This window comes from Peromyscus leucopus, chromosome 8b (genome assembly GCF_004664715.2).
Source record: "Peromyscus leucopus breed LL Stock chromosome 8b, UCI_PerLeu_2.1, whole genome shotgun sequence".
Taxonomy (NCBI): domain Eukaryota; kingdom Metazoa; phylum Chordata; class Mammalia; order Rodentia; family Cricetidae; genus Peromyscus; species Peromyscus leucopus.
In genome coordinates, this window is record NC_051086.1 from 99,643,096 (window position 1) to 99,659,530 (window position 16,435).

Consider the following 16,435-nt stretch of genomic DNA (forward strand, 5'->3'; position numbering starts at 1 on the left):
TCAGAACTCAGGTTCTTAAAGGTTTTGTATGTGTATGCATGTGTGTGTGTTTATGTGTATTCATGTGTGTGCTGAGGGCAAAGGACAACCCCCAAGTGTTGTTTCTCAGGAGCTGTCCACCTTGTTTTGAACCAGAGCCTTTCACTTGCTTGAAGTTCACCAAGTAGTCTAGGTTGGGGGGCCAGTGAACCACCATGGATCCACCTATCTTGGCTCCCTGGCCCCCAGAACTGGGATTACGAGAGTGAATCACACACTCTGCTTTTCTGTTCTTTTTCAAGCTGGTAAACACTTTTAATGTACCGAGCCACCTCCTCAGCCCACTTAAGGTAATGTTTAGCTTTGCTTGGTTTAGTTTACAGAAAGACTCCTACACCATAGCTTAGTCTGGCCTAGAACATGCTGTGTAAAACAGCCTGGCCTGGAACTCAAAATAATCCTCCTGCTTCAGCCTCCCAAGTCCTGTTATCAGAGGAGGGAGACACCGTGCCTGGCTCTTTCTAACCATGTGTGTTGTGTATGTGTGAAGGTTCATGTGATTGCAGGTACTCAGAGGCCAGAGGTGTCAGATTGCCTGAGGAGCTGGGGTTACAGACTGTTGTGAGCTGCTTGACAAGGGTACGGGGAAACCCGAACTAAAGAGTCTCAGCAAGAGCTCTTAACCCTCATTCTTTTCTCCAGCAGACAAAGCCCCCATTCCTAGCTCTTAAAGCTGTTTGTAAATTAATACCGTTTTAAAGAACGTTCATGGGATGTATCCGTGGGTCAGCCGGTTCTCCGCGGTGACGACCGCTGTGGACACCAGACAGACCCTTGCTCTCAGGAGAGCCAGGACAGACAACAAGTAAACAAAATAATTTCAGATGGACGTAAACCAAAGTCAGACGTGGAGGAAAAAGGAGGACAGAGGGTTGATCCAGAAATTCCCGGACCAGGACACTGAGAAGGTCCTCACGCGAGGTCCCGCCCCCTATTTGCATACGTCTTATGATTGGCCTCCGGCGGCAGGCCCCACCCCGCAGAGCTGGCGGCCTGGGAAGCAGCAAGCGGGCCGGGCGGAGATGCAGCAGTGGCTCCGGGTGTCGCGGCGCGGGCCGGGCGGTGTGCGGGCCCGAGGCGGGCAGGGGGTATCTGCCGCGGCACCCACACTCTACTGACACCGCAGCCCTGCAGGCGGTCTCTGGTCGCCCCAGCTGTCGTCCCGCTTTGCAGTCCCCACCCCTCCGCCCTTTGTGCCGCCGCCACCCGGCGTCCCCAGCTCGGCGGGACCCAGGGCGCGCGGGAGCGAGAGGCCCCGCTGTGCGCACGGCCGGTAGCGGATGGCGATCGCGCGCGGCGGGCGAAGGGGCGCTGCAGCCCGAGCCCGCGACGACGTGGGAAGCCCGGGCCGCCTCCGCCGCATTGTCCCGGGCTGCGAGTCCAGGCCCTGAGCTGCCGCAGCGCCCGCCCACCGCCACCCGCGGGGCCATGCGGAGAGCGGCGGGGATGGAGGACTACTCCGCAGAGGAGGAGGAGTCCTGGTACGACCATCAGGACCTGGAGCAGGGTGAGCACGGCGGGAAGGGAAGTGGCGTGTGCCCCGAGACCCCTGGCCGCTACTCCATTGTTGGGCGGTATCACCTAGAAAAGGGCTGGGCTGGACCTGGTGCGCCAAGCAGAGCGTGATGAGTCTTGAGAATGGGGACGTGGACGGAGAGGGGCGCTGCCCTGGAAGATTCGGACGTGATAGAAGGAGACCTGCAGACATGTCTAGTTGACGGGGCGTTCATCACCCTTCTCATTTTAGTAACTGCCACTACTCGGTGTCCCTGGTAGGATTTTGTTAGGGGGCCCGGGTACTAGGTGGAATGGAAGTCTTGGGGCCCGCAGGGGATTCCTGCTACTTTTGCTGAGAGCGTACTCTGTGTTGAGATGTCATCTCTCCAGATCAGCAGCACCTGTCCCGGCCAGAATTTCTGAGCTCTAAGACTTACAGAAAGTTTCCCCACCTCGCTTCCTTCTGCCCAGAGATGGGGTGGTGCGTGGGAGCATGCCTGGGAAGAAGCCCAAAGTGGAGTCTCCAGCCTGCCTTCCTGAGAAAAGTATCCCCTTGTCCTTCCCTGCACTAGGCGTCCACCCAAGTGGCTCAGGATGTGGAGGGGTCCTTTAGTCATTTCAGACGTACTTCCAAGATGAGAGCCCCAGGAAAGAGGGAGGTGACTGGAAGGGGTTTAGAAGCCTGTGATGAGGTGGCTTACGTGACATCACTGAGGAGAGAGGTGGAGTCGTCCTGACAGAAGGAGGAGGCCTGAGAGGGTCAGGGTCAAGGCCAAAGCCTGCTGGAGTGGAGTCTGCTCCACCCTCTTCTCTGCCAAGGTGCCAGTTCTTGATGATACCTTGAGGGGGTGAGGAAACGTGTCTAGGGAAAAGTGACCTTCCCGCAGTCACCTGCAAACCCTGAGGTATTAAAACACAAGCCTGGCACGGAGAGTGCCGTGGAGACCTGGTCTCCATCCTCAGGGCCCCCAAGCTCTGATTTTGCCAGGATGGGAAGCATTCACTGGTATCCTGGAGCCTTTGTTCCCTGACCCACTGCGCCAGGCTTCACCTGCCGATGAGGAGCCGTCCCTGTACTTGTCAGTGAATCAGAACCTCGGGAGACCTGTGCACCATGGAGGGCGATGGGTTAGACATTGCTATGTAATCAGCTGGCCCATGCTCATGTGGCACCTTCTCCTCTGACCTGGCCGCTACCCCTAAACTTTTCCTCTCTGCAAACATCTGTTGGCCCTCATTTGAGTGCCAGACATCATCCTGGGACCTTGGAACAGTCATAGCCCCGAACCTGTGGGTACACAGGGCTGGTGCGGGAGGCCTGCTTGGATGTTCTAAGTGTGTGTGATTTCGGGATGGCTTCCTGGGAGAGGCTAGCCCAGAAGGAAAGATGAACAACTGAGTTCTGTGGAAGATAGCCTCTAGAGAGGCAGATGCTAATACTATGGCAGTCTCATTTAGTTCCCACACCCCTAATGAAGGCTTGGCACCATGCCCAGCCCAGATGTGGGAGGAAGAAGCCGGAGAGTAGGGGTGGGAGATGTGCGGCTTCTGGTGAGGGGCAGGAATTGCCGTTCCAGCGGGCCTGAAGCGCTCTGTACACCCCCACTTCTTGGATCCTGCTGGTCTGGCCTGCAGCTCCAGTCATAGACAGAGTCCAGGAAACGGGGTCACACCCAGTACTGAAGCACTCTGTGAGGAAAGTGGACCTTCCTTCCGCCAGGGGCTGTGCTGGGTCTGGGGATGGGATCTCCGTCCTGATCCTGCATTCCAACAGAGGAGACGGAAGTGGGATCGAAGTGACAGCTGTGTGACAGCGTGCCCCCCTCAGCAAAGAGAGCTTTGAACTGGAGGGTACAGGAAGGAGGGGGGCACTCTGGGGGAAGGGATGTTTGTACCAAGGCACGGGACCAAACGAAGGACAGGAAGTCAGGGACAAAGGAAGTGCTTGCCACTCGGCTCTGCAGGCCAGCCCAGGAGCGCTGAGGGATGGGGAGGAGTGTCTGCCAAAAGACAGCCACCTTGGAGGTCCCATGTCTGTGGCCCCTTCTCTGTGCTTGATCCCCAAATTCTCTTCTTCCCATCTTCCGGGTGGCCCGTGGAGTGATTGCCCCACCCACACCTGGGGTATCCTTCCTGCCTGTTTTCCCTCTACCCTGGACCAAGCCCCAACTCCACTTCCCAAAGAGATTGTCCCTAGCGATGGTGTTTGGCTTTGGTGTATGTGGCTCTGCCCCGGAGGCAGGAGGGGGTCAGGACAGGTGAGCCCCTGTAAAAATAGAAAACGTCATGAATTAATTATGAAGCACTGGCTCTTCCTTTGCCGCTCCTCCTCCACCTGTGACCACCTCCGTCCAGGCTGAGGGATGGCTGCTGAGTCACAGATTTGCTGACCTGACCTCCCTTCCTGCCTAGTCTGACCTTGCTCTGACGTGGTAAGGAAGATGATACCCTTTCTCCACCTCGGTTACCCCCGGAGGCCTTTCTGAGTTCCTGACTCTCGTGCCCCATGGGGCAGGACCCCCAGCTCCACTGTGTGGTGTCTTCCACCTCAGTCACCCTTTACCTTTGTCCCCCCTTGACCCATTTCCTTGTCCCTTTCCAAAGCCTGTCTGTGAGAAGTCTGTCCTGCTCCACCCTGATGCCCAGCCAGAGGGGCGATGGGATTTCAGGGTCTCTTTTGTTTTCTCTGGGGCATCCCTTTGCCTATAACCACTAAAGTCTCCTGAAGGAGGCCCCAGAAAGCTCCTTGGGCCAGACGGGAGGTGGCAGCCCAGACTCAGGACCTCCCTGGCTTGGTTCAGAGTTGCCTGTTCATCCAGCCATAGCAGGCTGTTGCCTAGTGCCCGCATCCTGTTTAGCTGGCTTCTAAGTTCCCAGGCCACCCTCCCCTGAGTCCAGGACTGCCACGGTCCTTCAGTAAGCTGCCTCCCCTATTTCTTGGCTGCTCCAGGTCCCTGACTCTACATCTTCTAGACCCCTCCCATCCTCCCTCCAGGCGGCTCTGACCAGCTTCGCTTGCAATGTGATCCAGTTTCCCTGAGTCGGTCTGAGATTCTCCTCTTCCTCCCCAGGCAGCTTCCTTTCTGTCCTTCGTCCCTTCACCATCCCTGGGCCACTGGGTGTCACAGTCACTGTCTTTGCAGGCAACCTTCAATGTCTCTTGGTTCATAGTGCGATGCCAGCCCCCATCCCGATCCCAGCCTACAAACCGCAGGAAGTCACACAGCCCAGCTCACCCGCCCAGGAAGGAGGAGCATGGTACTGCAATTGCCCTTGGCCTTTCCTCCTTCCTCTGGCCTTGAGCTCTGGTTAAGCAGCAGGATCTTTTCATAGCCACGTATATGGTATAGCAATGGTCACTTCCTAAGACCGCCTAACAGTTCCAAGGCCTGAAACATTTAAGAAGGGGTGAACTGAACATTGCCATCCCGTTACAGACTGAGAAGATGGTGAGGTTCTCACAGCCAACCACCCCACCCCACCCCCCTGTTATCCCCAAGCACATGATATATCACAAGGCTGTCATTCAGTAATGGGAACATCAGGCTCCAGACTTTGACTCAACGTATATAAACTCATATGGCAAGTGTCCTCAAACGCCTTACTAGGTTTATATTAGGTGACTGGACATTTTGGCATTGTCACTGGGCAGGTTACTTGCCCCAGGTTATGGGGTTTGTATGATTCCCATGACTCGGTTTTGTTTCCTTCAGGAAAACTGCTCTTCTTCCAGGCTGTCATAGCAACAGCCTAGGTAGAGGGGAGCTGCTGTGGTCTGCTTCCCCGGTGACATTGAGACACAAAGCCTCCTCTCCAGTTAAGTCAGCTCTAGAGGCCCCGTCCTGGCTGTTTCGAAACCTCACCCCTGCTCTGAGCTTGTCCATATCCTACCGCTTGGGAGATAGAGGCAATGGGATCGGGAGTTCAAAGTCATCCTTGGCTACATATCAAGGAAAACCTGACTACATGAGACCCCACCTCAAAACAACCACATCAAAAGCTGCTGAGGACGCAGCTCCATTGGTAACCTCAAGAATGCTTACCTAGCATGTAGGAAGCCCTGGGTTTGACTCCCCAGTACCACATACAACCAGGTACTGTGGTACATCCCAACAATCCCAGCACTTAGGAGGTAGAGGCAGAAGGATGGGAGACCAAGGTCATCCTCAGCTACATTGCAAGTTTGAGGCCAGCCTGAGCTACATGATACTCTGTCTTTAAGAAAGAAAGAAGAAAACTTTACCCTCGTGTGGGAGAGACTTTGGGCTTGTTCCTAAGCCTTTTGTGTAGGTCCAGTGGCCGATCAGGCTGCTCTGGCCTTCACGAGGAAACACCAGTCCTATCCTAGGCTTAGCTGAAAGAGTACAGGACGCTCTGCTCTCTACCCAGCCAGTGTCCCTGCTCTGTAAGGATGCAAGAGGAAGCCCCACCTGGGCCTGTCTGCTGCACTGCGGAGGGTGTAGCCGAAACAGCCGTGTATCTAAAACTTGCCAGGAGGACCCGAAAGGGAAGACAGGACTATCATGTTGTATAAAATAGCACATCGTATTGGCCCCAGAAGATCTGCTCTTACAAATCTTGGTCCAGATTTACACCATCAGTCTAGAATGAAGGCCGGTGTAACAAACGGCCTCATAATGTTAAATAATAATTAGTAATAATAATAAAAATCAGCCCTTTCCTGCTTTGGGCTAAATGGATCACATAGGCCTACTATTGGTCTCACTACTTCTGTTTCTAGGAACGTGTTCTCACAACGGGCAGTAAGGTTTTAATACAGTGAAGTTAATCCTAGTTTGACTCTTATTTTTCAGTACTTTACATCGGACCCAGATCCTCACACGTGCTGGGCAGTCACAATACTGCTTCCATCACCGAACTACATACATCCAGCCTTCTTTTACTGTTGTTTGTTAGTGGTTCTTAACAAAGACTATAAAGTTTTGTGTATGATTGTTCTGTCCACATGTATGTATGTGTACCACGTGAGTGCCTAGCGCCCCAAAAAGCAAGAAGAGGACACTGGATGCCCTGGGATTGGTGTTTCCAACAGTTATGAGCTGCCATTGGGGGTTCGGGAACTGAACTCAGGGCTTCTGGGAGGACAGCAAGTGCTCTTAACCAGTAAGCCATCTCTCCAGCACTGTGGTGTTAAGTTTTTAAGACATGGTTTCACCCTGTAGTCCTGACTGGCATAGAACTTGATGCAATCCTCCTGCCTCAGCCTCCCAGGTGCTGGAATTACAGATATGAGCTACCAGGCCCAAATCCTTATCCTTGTTTTACATTTTATTTTACTTTTTATTTATTTATTGGTTTTTTGAGACGGGGTTTCTCTGTGTAGCCCTAGCTGTCCTGGAACTCACTCTGTAGACCAGGCTGGCCTCGAACTCACAGAGATCCACCTGCCTCTGCCTCCTGAGTGCTGGTATCAAAGACATGCGCCATCACTGCCAGCTACTTTTCATTTTGAGACAGTGGCTGAGTTGCCTGAACGGGCCTTAAGCTGTGGTCCCCTTGCCTCAGCCTCCTGAGGAGTTGGGGCTTGAGTTTATGGCACAGTTTCACGTTTTTTGTTTGTTTGTTTGTTTGTTTGTTTTTCGAGACAGGGTTTCTCTGTGTAGCTTTGCGCCTTTCCTGGAACTCGCTTTGGAGACCAGGCTGGCCTTGAACTCACCGAGATCCACCTGCCTCTGCCTTCCAAGCGCTGGGATTAAAGGCATGCGCCACCACCGACAGTTTCTCGCATTTTTGTTGCTGTTGTTATTGTTGTTATTTCTTTTCTTTTCTTTTTTAAGCAGAGTCTTATAAAAGTCAGGCTGGCCTTGAACAAACCCTATATATCAAAGATGACCTTGAACTTCTGCTCCTTCTGCCTGTACCTCCTCAGTACTGGATGACAGGTGTGCATGTCCACACTCAATTTGTGCAGTCCTGAGGCCTGAATCTAGGGCTTCATGCATGCTAGACAAGCATTCGGCCACCTGAGCTACATCCCCAGTCCTGTTTTTGATTTTCTGAGACAGAATCTCATGTAACAGACTGGCTGCAAACTTGCTATCCTCCTGCCTCAGTTTCCTGAGTTCTGGAGCTAGGCATGCATACCATACTTATGTAGTAGTACTTTTATGCCAGGACTGCCAACCCGAAAATAATGACACAGAGACTTATTATTAATTATAAAAGCTTGGCCTTAGCTTAGGCTTTTTCCTAACTAGTTCTTATAACTTAAATCAACCCATTTTTTTTTTAAAAAAAAAAATCTACATTCTTCCATGAGGCACCTTACCTCATCTCTGCACTGCCCATCCTGCTTCCTCCGAGTCTCCTGGTTTCTCCTGTGCGCCTAGATTATCGCCTCCTATTTCCTTTCTCTGCCCAAAAGTCCTGCCTAGCTATTAGCGTTCAACTCTTTATTAAACCAATCAGCAACATATCTTTACACGGTGTACAAATATCCCATAACACATTTGGCTCATAGCTTCATTTTTAATAGAGGAAATACTCAAAGATACTCTAAACACCCAACAATAAGGACTATTTAGACGAAGGTGTTTAGAGCTTATATATAATAGCATTGTCTGCATCCAGTAATAGTGTGCATATAGGGCTGGAGAGATGGCTCAGTAGTTAAGAGCACTGGCTGGTGTTCTTCCAGAGGTCCTGAGTTCAATTCCCAGTACCCACATGATGGCTCATAACCACCTGTAATGAGATCTGGCACCCTCTTCTGGCCTTCAGACATACATGCAGGTAGAACAGTGCATACATAATAAAAATAAATAAATCTTAAAAAAAAAAAAATAATGTGCATACAGGTCTACCCATAGAAAGCTACCGTGGTATATTGTTATAGGAGAAAGGCAGGTACAGACAAAATACAGTGTATTTTGTATTTGTGTTACATTTTATGTGTGTGTTGTGTACATAGATGCATGGGTATGGACATGCACGTGGAGATCAGAGAACAACTTGCAGAATTGGTTTCTGTTCCTCCACCATGAGGGTCCTAGAAATTGAACTCAGGTCGTCAGGTTCAGCAGCAATTCTGAACCATCTCACTGGTCCAGTATTTCTTTTTAGGTGTGTGTGTGTGTGTGTGTGTGCGTGTGTGCGCGCGCCTCACGAAAGCTAGAAAAGGATGTTCCATCCCCTAAAGCTAGAGTTACAAACAGTCGTGATTGCTTGCTGGGAACCAACCTCTGGCTCTGCAAGAGCAGCAGAGAGCTCTTAAGTGCTGAGCCACCTCTCCAGAGACTCATTTTTCTTTCTTTTTGAAGCAGGGTCTCACTGTGTGGCTCTGGTTGGCCTCAGACTCACAGAGGCCCACCTGCTTCTGCCTCCTGAGTACTGGAATTAAAGGCAAGCCCCACCACACCTGAGTCAACTAATTTCTTTATTGTTGGCTTTTCACCTTTCTGCACTATTTGCTTTTTACATCAAGCAGGAAAAAAAAATAAATACCAAGCTGGATGGTAACACATGTCTACAATCCCAGCATTCAGGAAGCTGAGGCAGAAGGATCATGAGCCGTGGGCTAGCCTGGGCTCCACAGTAAGATCCTGGGCAAACAAAACAAAGCCAGAGACTTGAAGGATGAGAAGGGAATAAGCCTGGAGCTTGTAGGGAAAGGGGCATTTCCGACGGAAGTGACGACCACACAAGACTCTAGCCCCTGACTTCCATCTCGAGCCAGACTGGACTTCTGAGAAGAGCCTATGTCAGGGTGACTCAGAGTCACCAAGAGCCCAGCCTCGGGGAACAGGGCATTAGTGAGGGCTCTCTGATTTCCTCCTCTGTGTTCTCTGTTTGCCCCTCCCCCCAGACTTGCACCTGGCGGCGGAGCTCGGGAAGACTCTGCTGGAGAGGAACAAGGAGCTGGAAGAGTCTCTGCAGCAGATGTACGCCACCAATGAGGAGCAGGTGCAGGAGATCGAGGTGAGGGGCCTGGGCTCTGCACCGCTTCCCCCACCTCTCAAGAGCCGTGGGCCTCCGCCTGTGGGTACCTTTGTGCAACTTGCAAAAGGCCTGACTCTCATGGTTCACCCCTGCCCACCGATCCCAGGCCCCCTGCTCAGTTGAACACAAACCTCCCAAAGCCTATCGGCCTAGGGGCGGTGGGAGGGCCAGGCAGAGACCTTTGTCCCCACCTCATTGTGAAGGTGTGCTCCACCCTTTCCCTCCTCCCCTAGTACCTGACCAAGCAGCTGGACACGCTGCGGCTCGTGAATGAGCAGCATGCCAAAGTGTACGAGCAGCTGGACCTGACGGCCAGAGACCTGGAGCTGACCAACCAGAGGCTGGTGCTGGAGAGTAAGGCTGCCCAGCAGAAGATCCACGGGTGAGGGCCCGGACGGGGAGGGACAGGCTGAACATGGGGGCATGCGGGCTGGCCGGGAGACTCGCACACGTTGTCCTAGGGGACAGCGCTGAAGAGGCTGGGACGGTAGCGAGGCCATTCATGTCAGCTGTGAATGCTGTGTGTGCTTAAACATCCATCCCACTGACTGGAGTTCCTTCCCCCTCCTTCCTTCCTTCCTTCCTTCCTTTTTTTTTTCTTTTTTTTTGGGGGGGGGGGCGGGGCTAGTTCAAGACAGGGTTTCTCTGTGTAACCCTGCTGTCTGGGAACTTGCTCTGTAGACCAGGCTGCCCTCGAACTCAGAGAGATCAGCCTGTCTCTGCTTCTGAGTGCTGGGATTAAAGGCGTGTGCTGCTGCCGCCGCCGCCGCCGCCGCCGCCGCCGCCACCCAGCCCTTCCTTTCTTTTTAAGATTTATTTTTATTTTGTATGGGTGGGTGTTTTGCCTGCATGTATGTGTGCACCACATGTGGGCCGTGCCCTCTGAGGCCAGGAGAGGGGATGGGATCCACCAGTGGTAGTGACAGAGGGGTGTGCAAGAATCTGAAGTGGGGCCGGGGAAATGGCCCGGTCGCTAAAGTGCTTTGCGCACAGGCGTGAGGACCTGGGTCCAGCCCCCAGCACCTATGTAAAACGTGGGGCGCAATAACGTGCTCTTGTGATCTCAAACCGGGGAGGTGGTGATGGGGAGTTCCCACCCCAGATGAATCAGCGACCCCTGGGTTCTAGTGGAAGCCTGTCTCAAAAGACAAGGTGGATAGCTTGTTGAGGTGTGATATCCAAGGCCATCCTCTGGCCTCCACATGTACCCACACACACGTGAACACACACACACACACACACACACACACACACACACACACACGCGCGCGCGCACAGATACAAAAGGACCAACGGTGGCTGAGAAGGAATGATTGGCTCTGCCTGGGATGTACAGAGGGCAGGTCCTTGAATATGGCAGAGAGGTCTCAGACTTCAACTCCAGACAGCATGTTCAAGATTGTCTGTTTGTCCATAACTCCATGTCCTCCATCTACAAGAATTCCATGTGGCAGTGAGGAGGCCGTCCCTGTCTCCTTAAGACTTCCCCAGGGTGGGGCTCGAAAGACGGCCCAGAGGTTGAGAGTGTTTGCTACTCTAGAACCAGGGTTTGGTTCCCAGCACTCACAGGGAGCTGCTCACAATCACCCAGTTCCAGTTCCAGGAACTGGCCTCTTTTGGCCCCCTCAGGCACCTGCACACATGGTCATGCAGCGCGCGCACACACACGCGCTCACGGGCACACACTCGCACGCGCACACACACCCCTAAAAATCAATCTTAACATTTTGGTTGTGAGCCTAGTTTTTAATGGCTGAGCCATCTCTCCAGCCCTAACAATCTTTAAAACAAACAAACAACAAAAGTAGTCTCCCATGGGTGCCTTCGTCCTATTCCAGGCTGACGGAGACCATCGAGCGCCTGCAGTCCCAGGTCGAGGAACTGCAGGCCCAGGTGGAGCAACTCCGAGGCCTGGAGCAGCTTCGGGTCCGCCGGGAAAAGCGGGAGCGCAGGAGGACCATCCATACCTTCCCCTGCCTGAAGGAGCTGTGCACAAGCCCCCGGTAGGCGAGGGCCCTGCAGTGGCTAAGAATTCCAAGAGTTCTGGCTGGGGGATGAAGGAGGAGCAGTGTGAACTGTAGCTGGGAAGGAGGACTGTCTGGTCCAAGCCCTCGGGATGCTTGCTAAGGACAGCCATAGGGGTTACTATGCGAACATAACAATTATCACATTCATTTTGCCTGCAAGTCGGAGGAGAAAAATCTGCACTTGCCGGTCACGTGGCTCATCCAAGGTCATGTGTTTAGTGCTCAGCACAGCCAGGCTTCTAACCTAGGAGGAGTTAAGCACTGTTCCTTTTGGTTCCCATTAAATCTTAACAATTACTTATATAAGAACACAGGGTTGGGGGTGGAGCTCAGTTTTATAGGTGCTTGCCTAGAATGTGTGTTACCCTGGGTTTGATCCCCAGCCTAAAATGGGAGAAAGACAGATTAGTGGAGATCAAAGTGAGGCTGGAGATGGGGCTCAGGTGGAAGACCGTTTGTCAGACGTTCACAAGGCCTTGAGTTTGATCCCCAGCACCTCTTAATGGAGTGGTGAAGTACACTTGCAATCCCAGCATTCACAAGGCGGAGGCAGGAGAATCAAGAGGTCACCATCACATTGACCCAGAGAGTTCAAGGCCAAACTGAGTTGTATAAGATCCAAAAAAAAAAAAAAAAAAAAAAGGCCAGGCTTTAGTAGCACATGCCTTTAATCCCAGCATTTAGGAGGCAAGGGCAGGCAGATCTCTGTGAGTTTGAGGCCAGCCTGGTCTACAGAGCGAGTTCTAGGACAATCAGAGATGTTACACAGAGGAAACCCTATCTTAAAAAAACAAAAAAATGAAAGATTAGAAGTGTGTATGGAAACTAGGTCCCGGTTGCAACAGAACAGGACCACTACCATCCCTAGGCATCAGGGTCTAGAGGAAGGGCGATTACCAGCATCTAGAAGGTATGGAGAGGTCTGTCTGGTCAGCCCCAACCCCAGAACCTTCAACCTTCCCCATGCCTCCCATTGCTGAAGACTCCTGGATGAATCTATATAGGTCAGCATCCTCAGACACACAGCCGGGAGAGAACGTTAGAGGGGTGGATGGTGGCTCAGAGGGGCAGAAGGAAGAGTTAGACAGATGGACAAGAGAACCCAGTGTCTGACAGTTTGATCCGGGGTCGGGGCCATGACTCAACTGCTGCTGCCCTGTCCCCCAGCAGGTGTGAAGATGCCTTCCGCCTGCACAGTTCCTCGATGGAGCTGGGCCCTCGGCCCCTGGAGCAGGAGAATGAACGACTGCAGACCTTGGTGGGGGTGCTGCGTTCCCAGGTGAGCCAGGAGCGACAGCGCAAGGAGCGGGCAGAGCGCGAGTACACCGTGGTGCTCCAGGAGTACACAGAGCTGGAGCGACAGCTGTGTGAGATGGAGGGTTGCCGCCTGCGCGTGCAGGAGCTGGAGGCCGAGCTGCTGGAGCTGCAGCAGATGAAGCAGGCCAAGACCTACCTGCTGGCCCGGGATGAGCACCTGGCTGAGGCTTTACTGGCGCCCCTCACTCAGGCCCCTGAGGCTGATGACCCCCAGCCAGGCAGTGGGGATGACTCCAACGTCCAGGATGGTGTCTCCTCGCCCGCAGCCTCCCCCAGCCACGCAGTGCGCAAAAGCTGCAGTGACACAGCACTCAATGCCATTGTGGCCAAAGACCCAGCCAGCCGTCATGCGGGCAACCTCACGCTGCATGCCAACAGTGTGCGCAGGCGCGGTATGTCTATCCTGAGGGAGGTGGACGAGCAGTACCACGCGCTGCTGGAGAAATATGAGGAGCTGCTGAGCAAATGCCGGCAGCATGGTGCCGGGGTGCGGCACGCGGGCGTGCAGACCTCGCGGCCCATCTCCCGGGACAGCTCATGGAGGGACCTGCTGGGGGGCGAGGAGGGCCAGGGAGAGGGCAAGGCGGGTGAGAAGAGCCTAAGCCAGCACGTAGAGGCGGTAGATAAGCGGCTGGAGCAGAGCCAGCCTGAGTACAAGGCACTCTTCAAAGAGATCTTTGCCAGGATACAGAAGACCAAGGCAGACATCAACGCCACCAAAGTCAAGACGCACAGCAGCAAGTGACCCCTCTCTAGGCCCGCAGCCTCCCCCTGCCTCGCTGCCGAGGGAGTCCCTCATACCTGGATGGCAGCCTCTTAGCAAATAAGAGAGTCCTTACCGCAGCAATACATCCTAGCAGGTGGCTGGAGCCTGAGCAGAGAGGCCTCTGATCTGGGGACACAGCGTATTTCCTGTCGGTGGCTTAGTTTACCTGTCCTGCCTCCCTTGACCATTTGCTTCAGCTTGAAGGCACAGCTCAGTTTAAAAGCCAAACACCCTCCCCCACTGTCCCTGGGGGCTCCTCAGCCCTCAACTTCTGGACCCCCGGCCTCACCCTCTGATGGTGGCCAGTCTTCTGCAAGCCTTTCTTGCTTAGCTGACTTTTTCTCCCCTCCAAAGCTGTTTTTCTGAGAGATTTGCAGTACAAGGTCTCCTTGAGCCTTGCCACAACTGGAAACACTTGAAAGGGACTCTCAGCGCAGCCGTCGCTGGTGCCTGGGGTCTCCTCGACCACTCACTGCTTTCGCCAACCACGACCGTCATTCCCATAGCTGTACCACTCCCAGAGTTCTGAGCAGGGCACAGATGGCTCCCACTGTGCAGAGCGGGACCCCTCCAACCCTGGCAAAGAGCTTCAGCTCACCCCAGATCTGTAGCCTGCCTGACTACAGGGAGAGGGAGGCCCTCAACAGCCATACATGGGTAGCGCCCCTTTCCTCTCAGAGCCAGCCTCCTCAAGTTCCATCCCTGGAAGTATTTTCCGGACATGAAGCCCTCCGGGGGCTAGGGTGGCGGGGAGTTCCACCATCTCTGCTTCACTTCCCTTCTCTGTGCCTGCCCCCATCTCAGGGACCATGATGTCTCATCCACTCCTCACCTCCTCAGGCCAGCCCTGGTACATACAGTTCACATCTGCAGCCTCCAAGAATGTCCTGTGTGAGTGTCACCAATCCAGACCCCAGTGTCCATCTGTGTCCTTCACCTGGAACTGGAAGATCTTTACTCCATGTTAAGTATTCTTAGGTTGAGGAAGACATTTCTCCTTTCCCACGTTCCTACAGAATGCCTGCTCTTTACCTCCCACCTTTATGGGGTGGGGGCTTTTGAGGCCCAACCTGGGTCAGGGGTTCAGTATTTTAATCCAAAACCTCAGAAAGTCCAGCTTCATCTAAGATACCCAGGTCCCCATCTTGCCCTCGGCAGCCCTTAGGGGCTTCTGGTTCCTTTCTGCCATCCTCCCAAGACCCTAGAAATCAAAGGAGCCATACAATCCAGTGGGAGGCAGTGACTGGCCTCTGTGCTGGGAGCCCAGTGGGAACCGCCATGCCTTACCTCTTTCTTTGGGTAAAGGGGCTTTCTTATCAAGCATGTCTGACATCCCTGGGGTAGCTACCTTGCTCCAGGTGGCACTGTGATGCCAGCTGGCATCCTTCTGTTCATGCAACTTGGAACCTTTTGTCCTCTGGGGCTGGGTACCTCCAGGCCCTCTGTGTGTCTGTCATCTAGGGTAGAGGAGGAGTTCAGGCCTGTTTCACTTCCCCAGTTCTGTAGCAGCTGACCGGCGTCACCTTTGAAGTATACATGAGAGAAATATATTTACAAATGCTTTATTCTCTTCTTTAATAAAAAATGCACCAGTATTCTGAAACAGCCCTGGAGCCACAGTTTCGTCTCTGCGTCTCACGGGCTTGCCCCCTCTCCTGCACCACTACAGACAGATGAGGGGTGTATCTGAGCTCCACACCACCCCACAACTTCTGCTTTTCTTTGAGGTCACTCTGACCCCTGAACTCTTGAAAAAGGCTGTGTCTGCAGAACTGCCAAGCACACTCATGAACAAAACACAAAGGGTCTACCTTGCCTTAGAGTTTTATCTTCTGACCTGGGAAATCCCCCCAGAACAAGTAAAAATAAAAGATAAGGTGATCTAGCAATGGGGTCAGGGAGGGGAGGCACTATCAGGCAGGGCATTTGTGATCAGCTGGGGGGAGGTATTTTCTATCTTTTCAAGACAGGCTCTCGTGGATGTTAGGTTAGATTCAAACTTGCTATAGCTGAAGGTGGCCTTAAACTTCTGGTCCTTCTGCCTTCTGACCCTTCCCAAGTTCTGGGATTACAAGCATTTGCCACCACATCCAGTTTCTTAGGTGCTGGGATTGAACCCAGGGCTTCGGGCATGCTGAGTGGCACTGCCACATCCCCACCCTCTCACTGCTTTTTATCTTTTCTTTCTTTTTTTTTCTTCAAGACATGATCTCAGGAAGGGTGAAGAGATGGTTCAGCAGTTAAGAGCACCTTTTGTTCTTGCAGAATACCTGGGTTCCATTCCCAGCACCCACACAAAAGATCAAAATTATCTGTAACTCCAGTTTCAGGGGATCCAATGACCTCTTCTGGCTTCTGCAGGCACCAGGCATGCATGTGGTACACATTTATACATGCAGACAAGACACTCATACACATTCACAAAACAAAAATAAAACAAAAACCAGAAAGAGTATCATTATGTAGACCAGGCTAGCCTGGAACTTATAAAGATCCACCTGCCTTTGCTCTTCCCTCTGCTGGGATTAAAGGAGTGTACCACTATGCCCCGGTGGTTAGGATAATATTTTTGTACACTGTGTAAAAAAAAAAAATGTGTCTCTGTTTTACTTCACCTGCCTAAGGCATCTTATGATTGGTTTAATAAAGAGCTGAATGGCCAATAGCGAGGCAGGAGAGGATAGGCAGAACTTCTGGGGAGAGATAGGAACTCTGAGAAAGAATTGGAGGCACAGGATATTTGCCAGCCAGACACAGAGGAAGTCGAATATATGGTACTGAGGAAAGGTAATGAGCCACATAACAGAATGTAGATTAATATAAACAGGTT

General features: G+C 52.8%; 1 protein-coding gene across 2 annotated transcripts; it reads left to right on the forward strand.

The window, feature by feature from the left end:
* Positions 1-1,038: 1,038 nt before the first annotated feature.
* Positions 1,039-15,211, forward strand: Cdr2l (cerebellar degeneration related protein 2 like). Of its 2 annotated transcripts, none has more exons than XM_028889676.2 (5): positions 1,039-1,546; positions 9,362-9,474; positions 9,729-9,877; positions 11,334-11,498; positions 12,690-15,211. In XM_028889676.2, the coding sequence occupies exons 1-5, from the start codon at positions 1,468-1,470 to the stop codon at positions 13,582-13,584; spliced, it is 1,401 nt and encodes a 466-aa protein (XP_028745509.1). In that variant the 5' UTR covers positions 1,039-1,467; the 3' UTR covers positions 13,585-15,211. The 2 variants fall into 2 exon arrangements, with proteins under 2 accessions (XP_028745509.1, XP_028745510.1); XM_028889677.2 differs by having other exon boundaries at positions 12,693-15,211.
* The last annotated feature ends 1,224 nt before the right edge of the window (positions 15,212-16,435 follow it).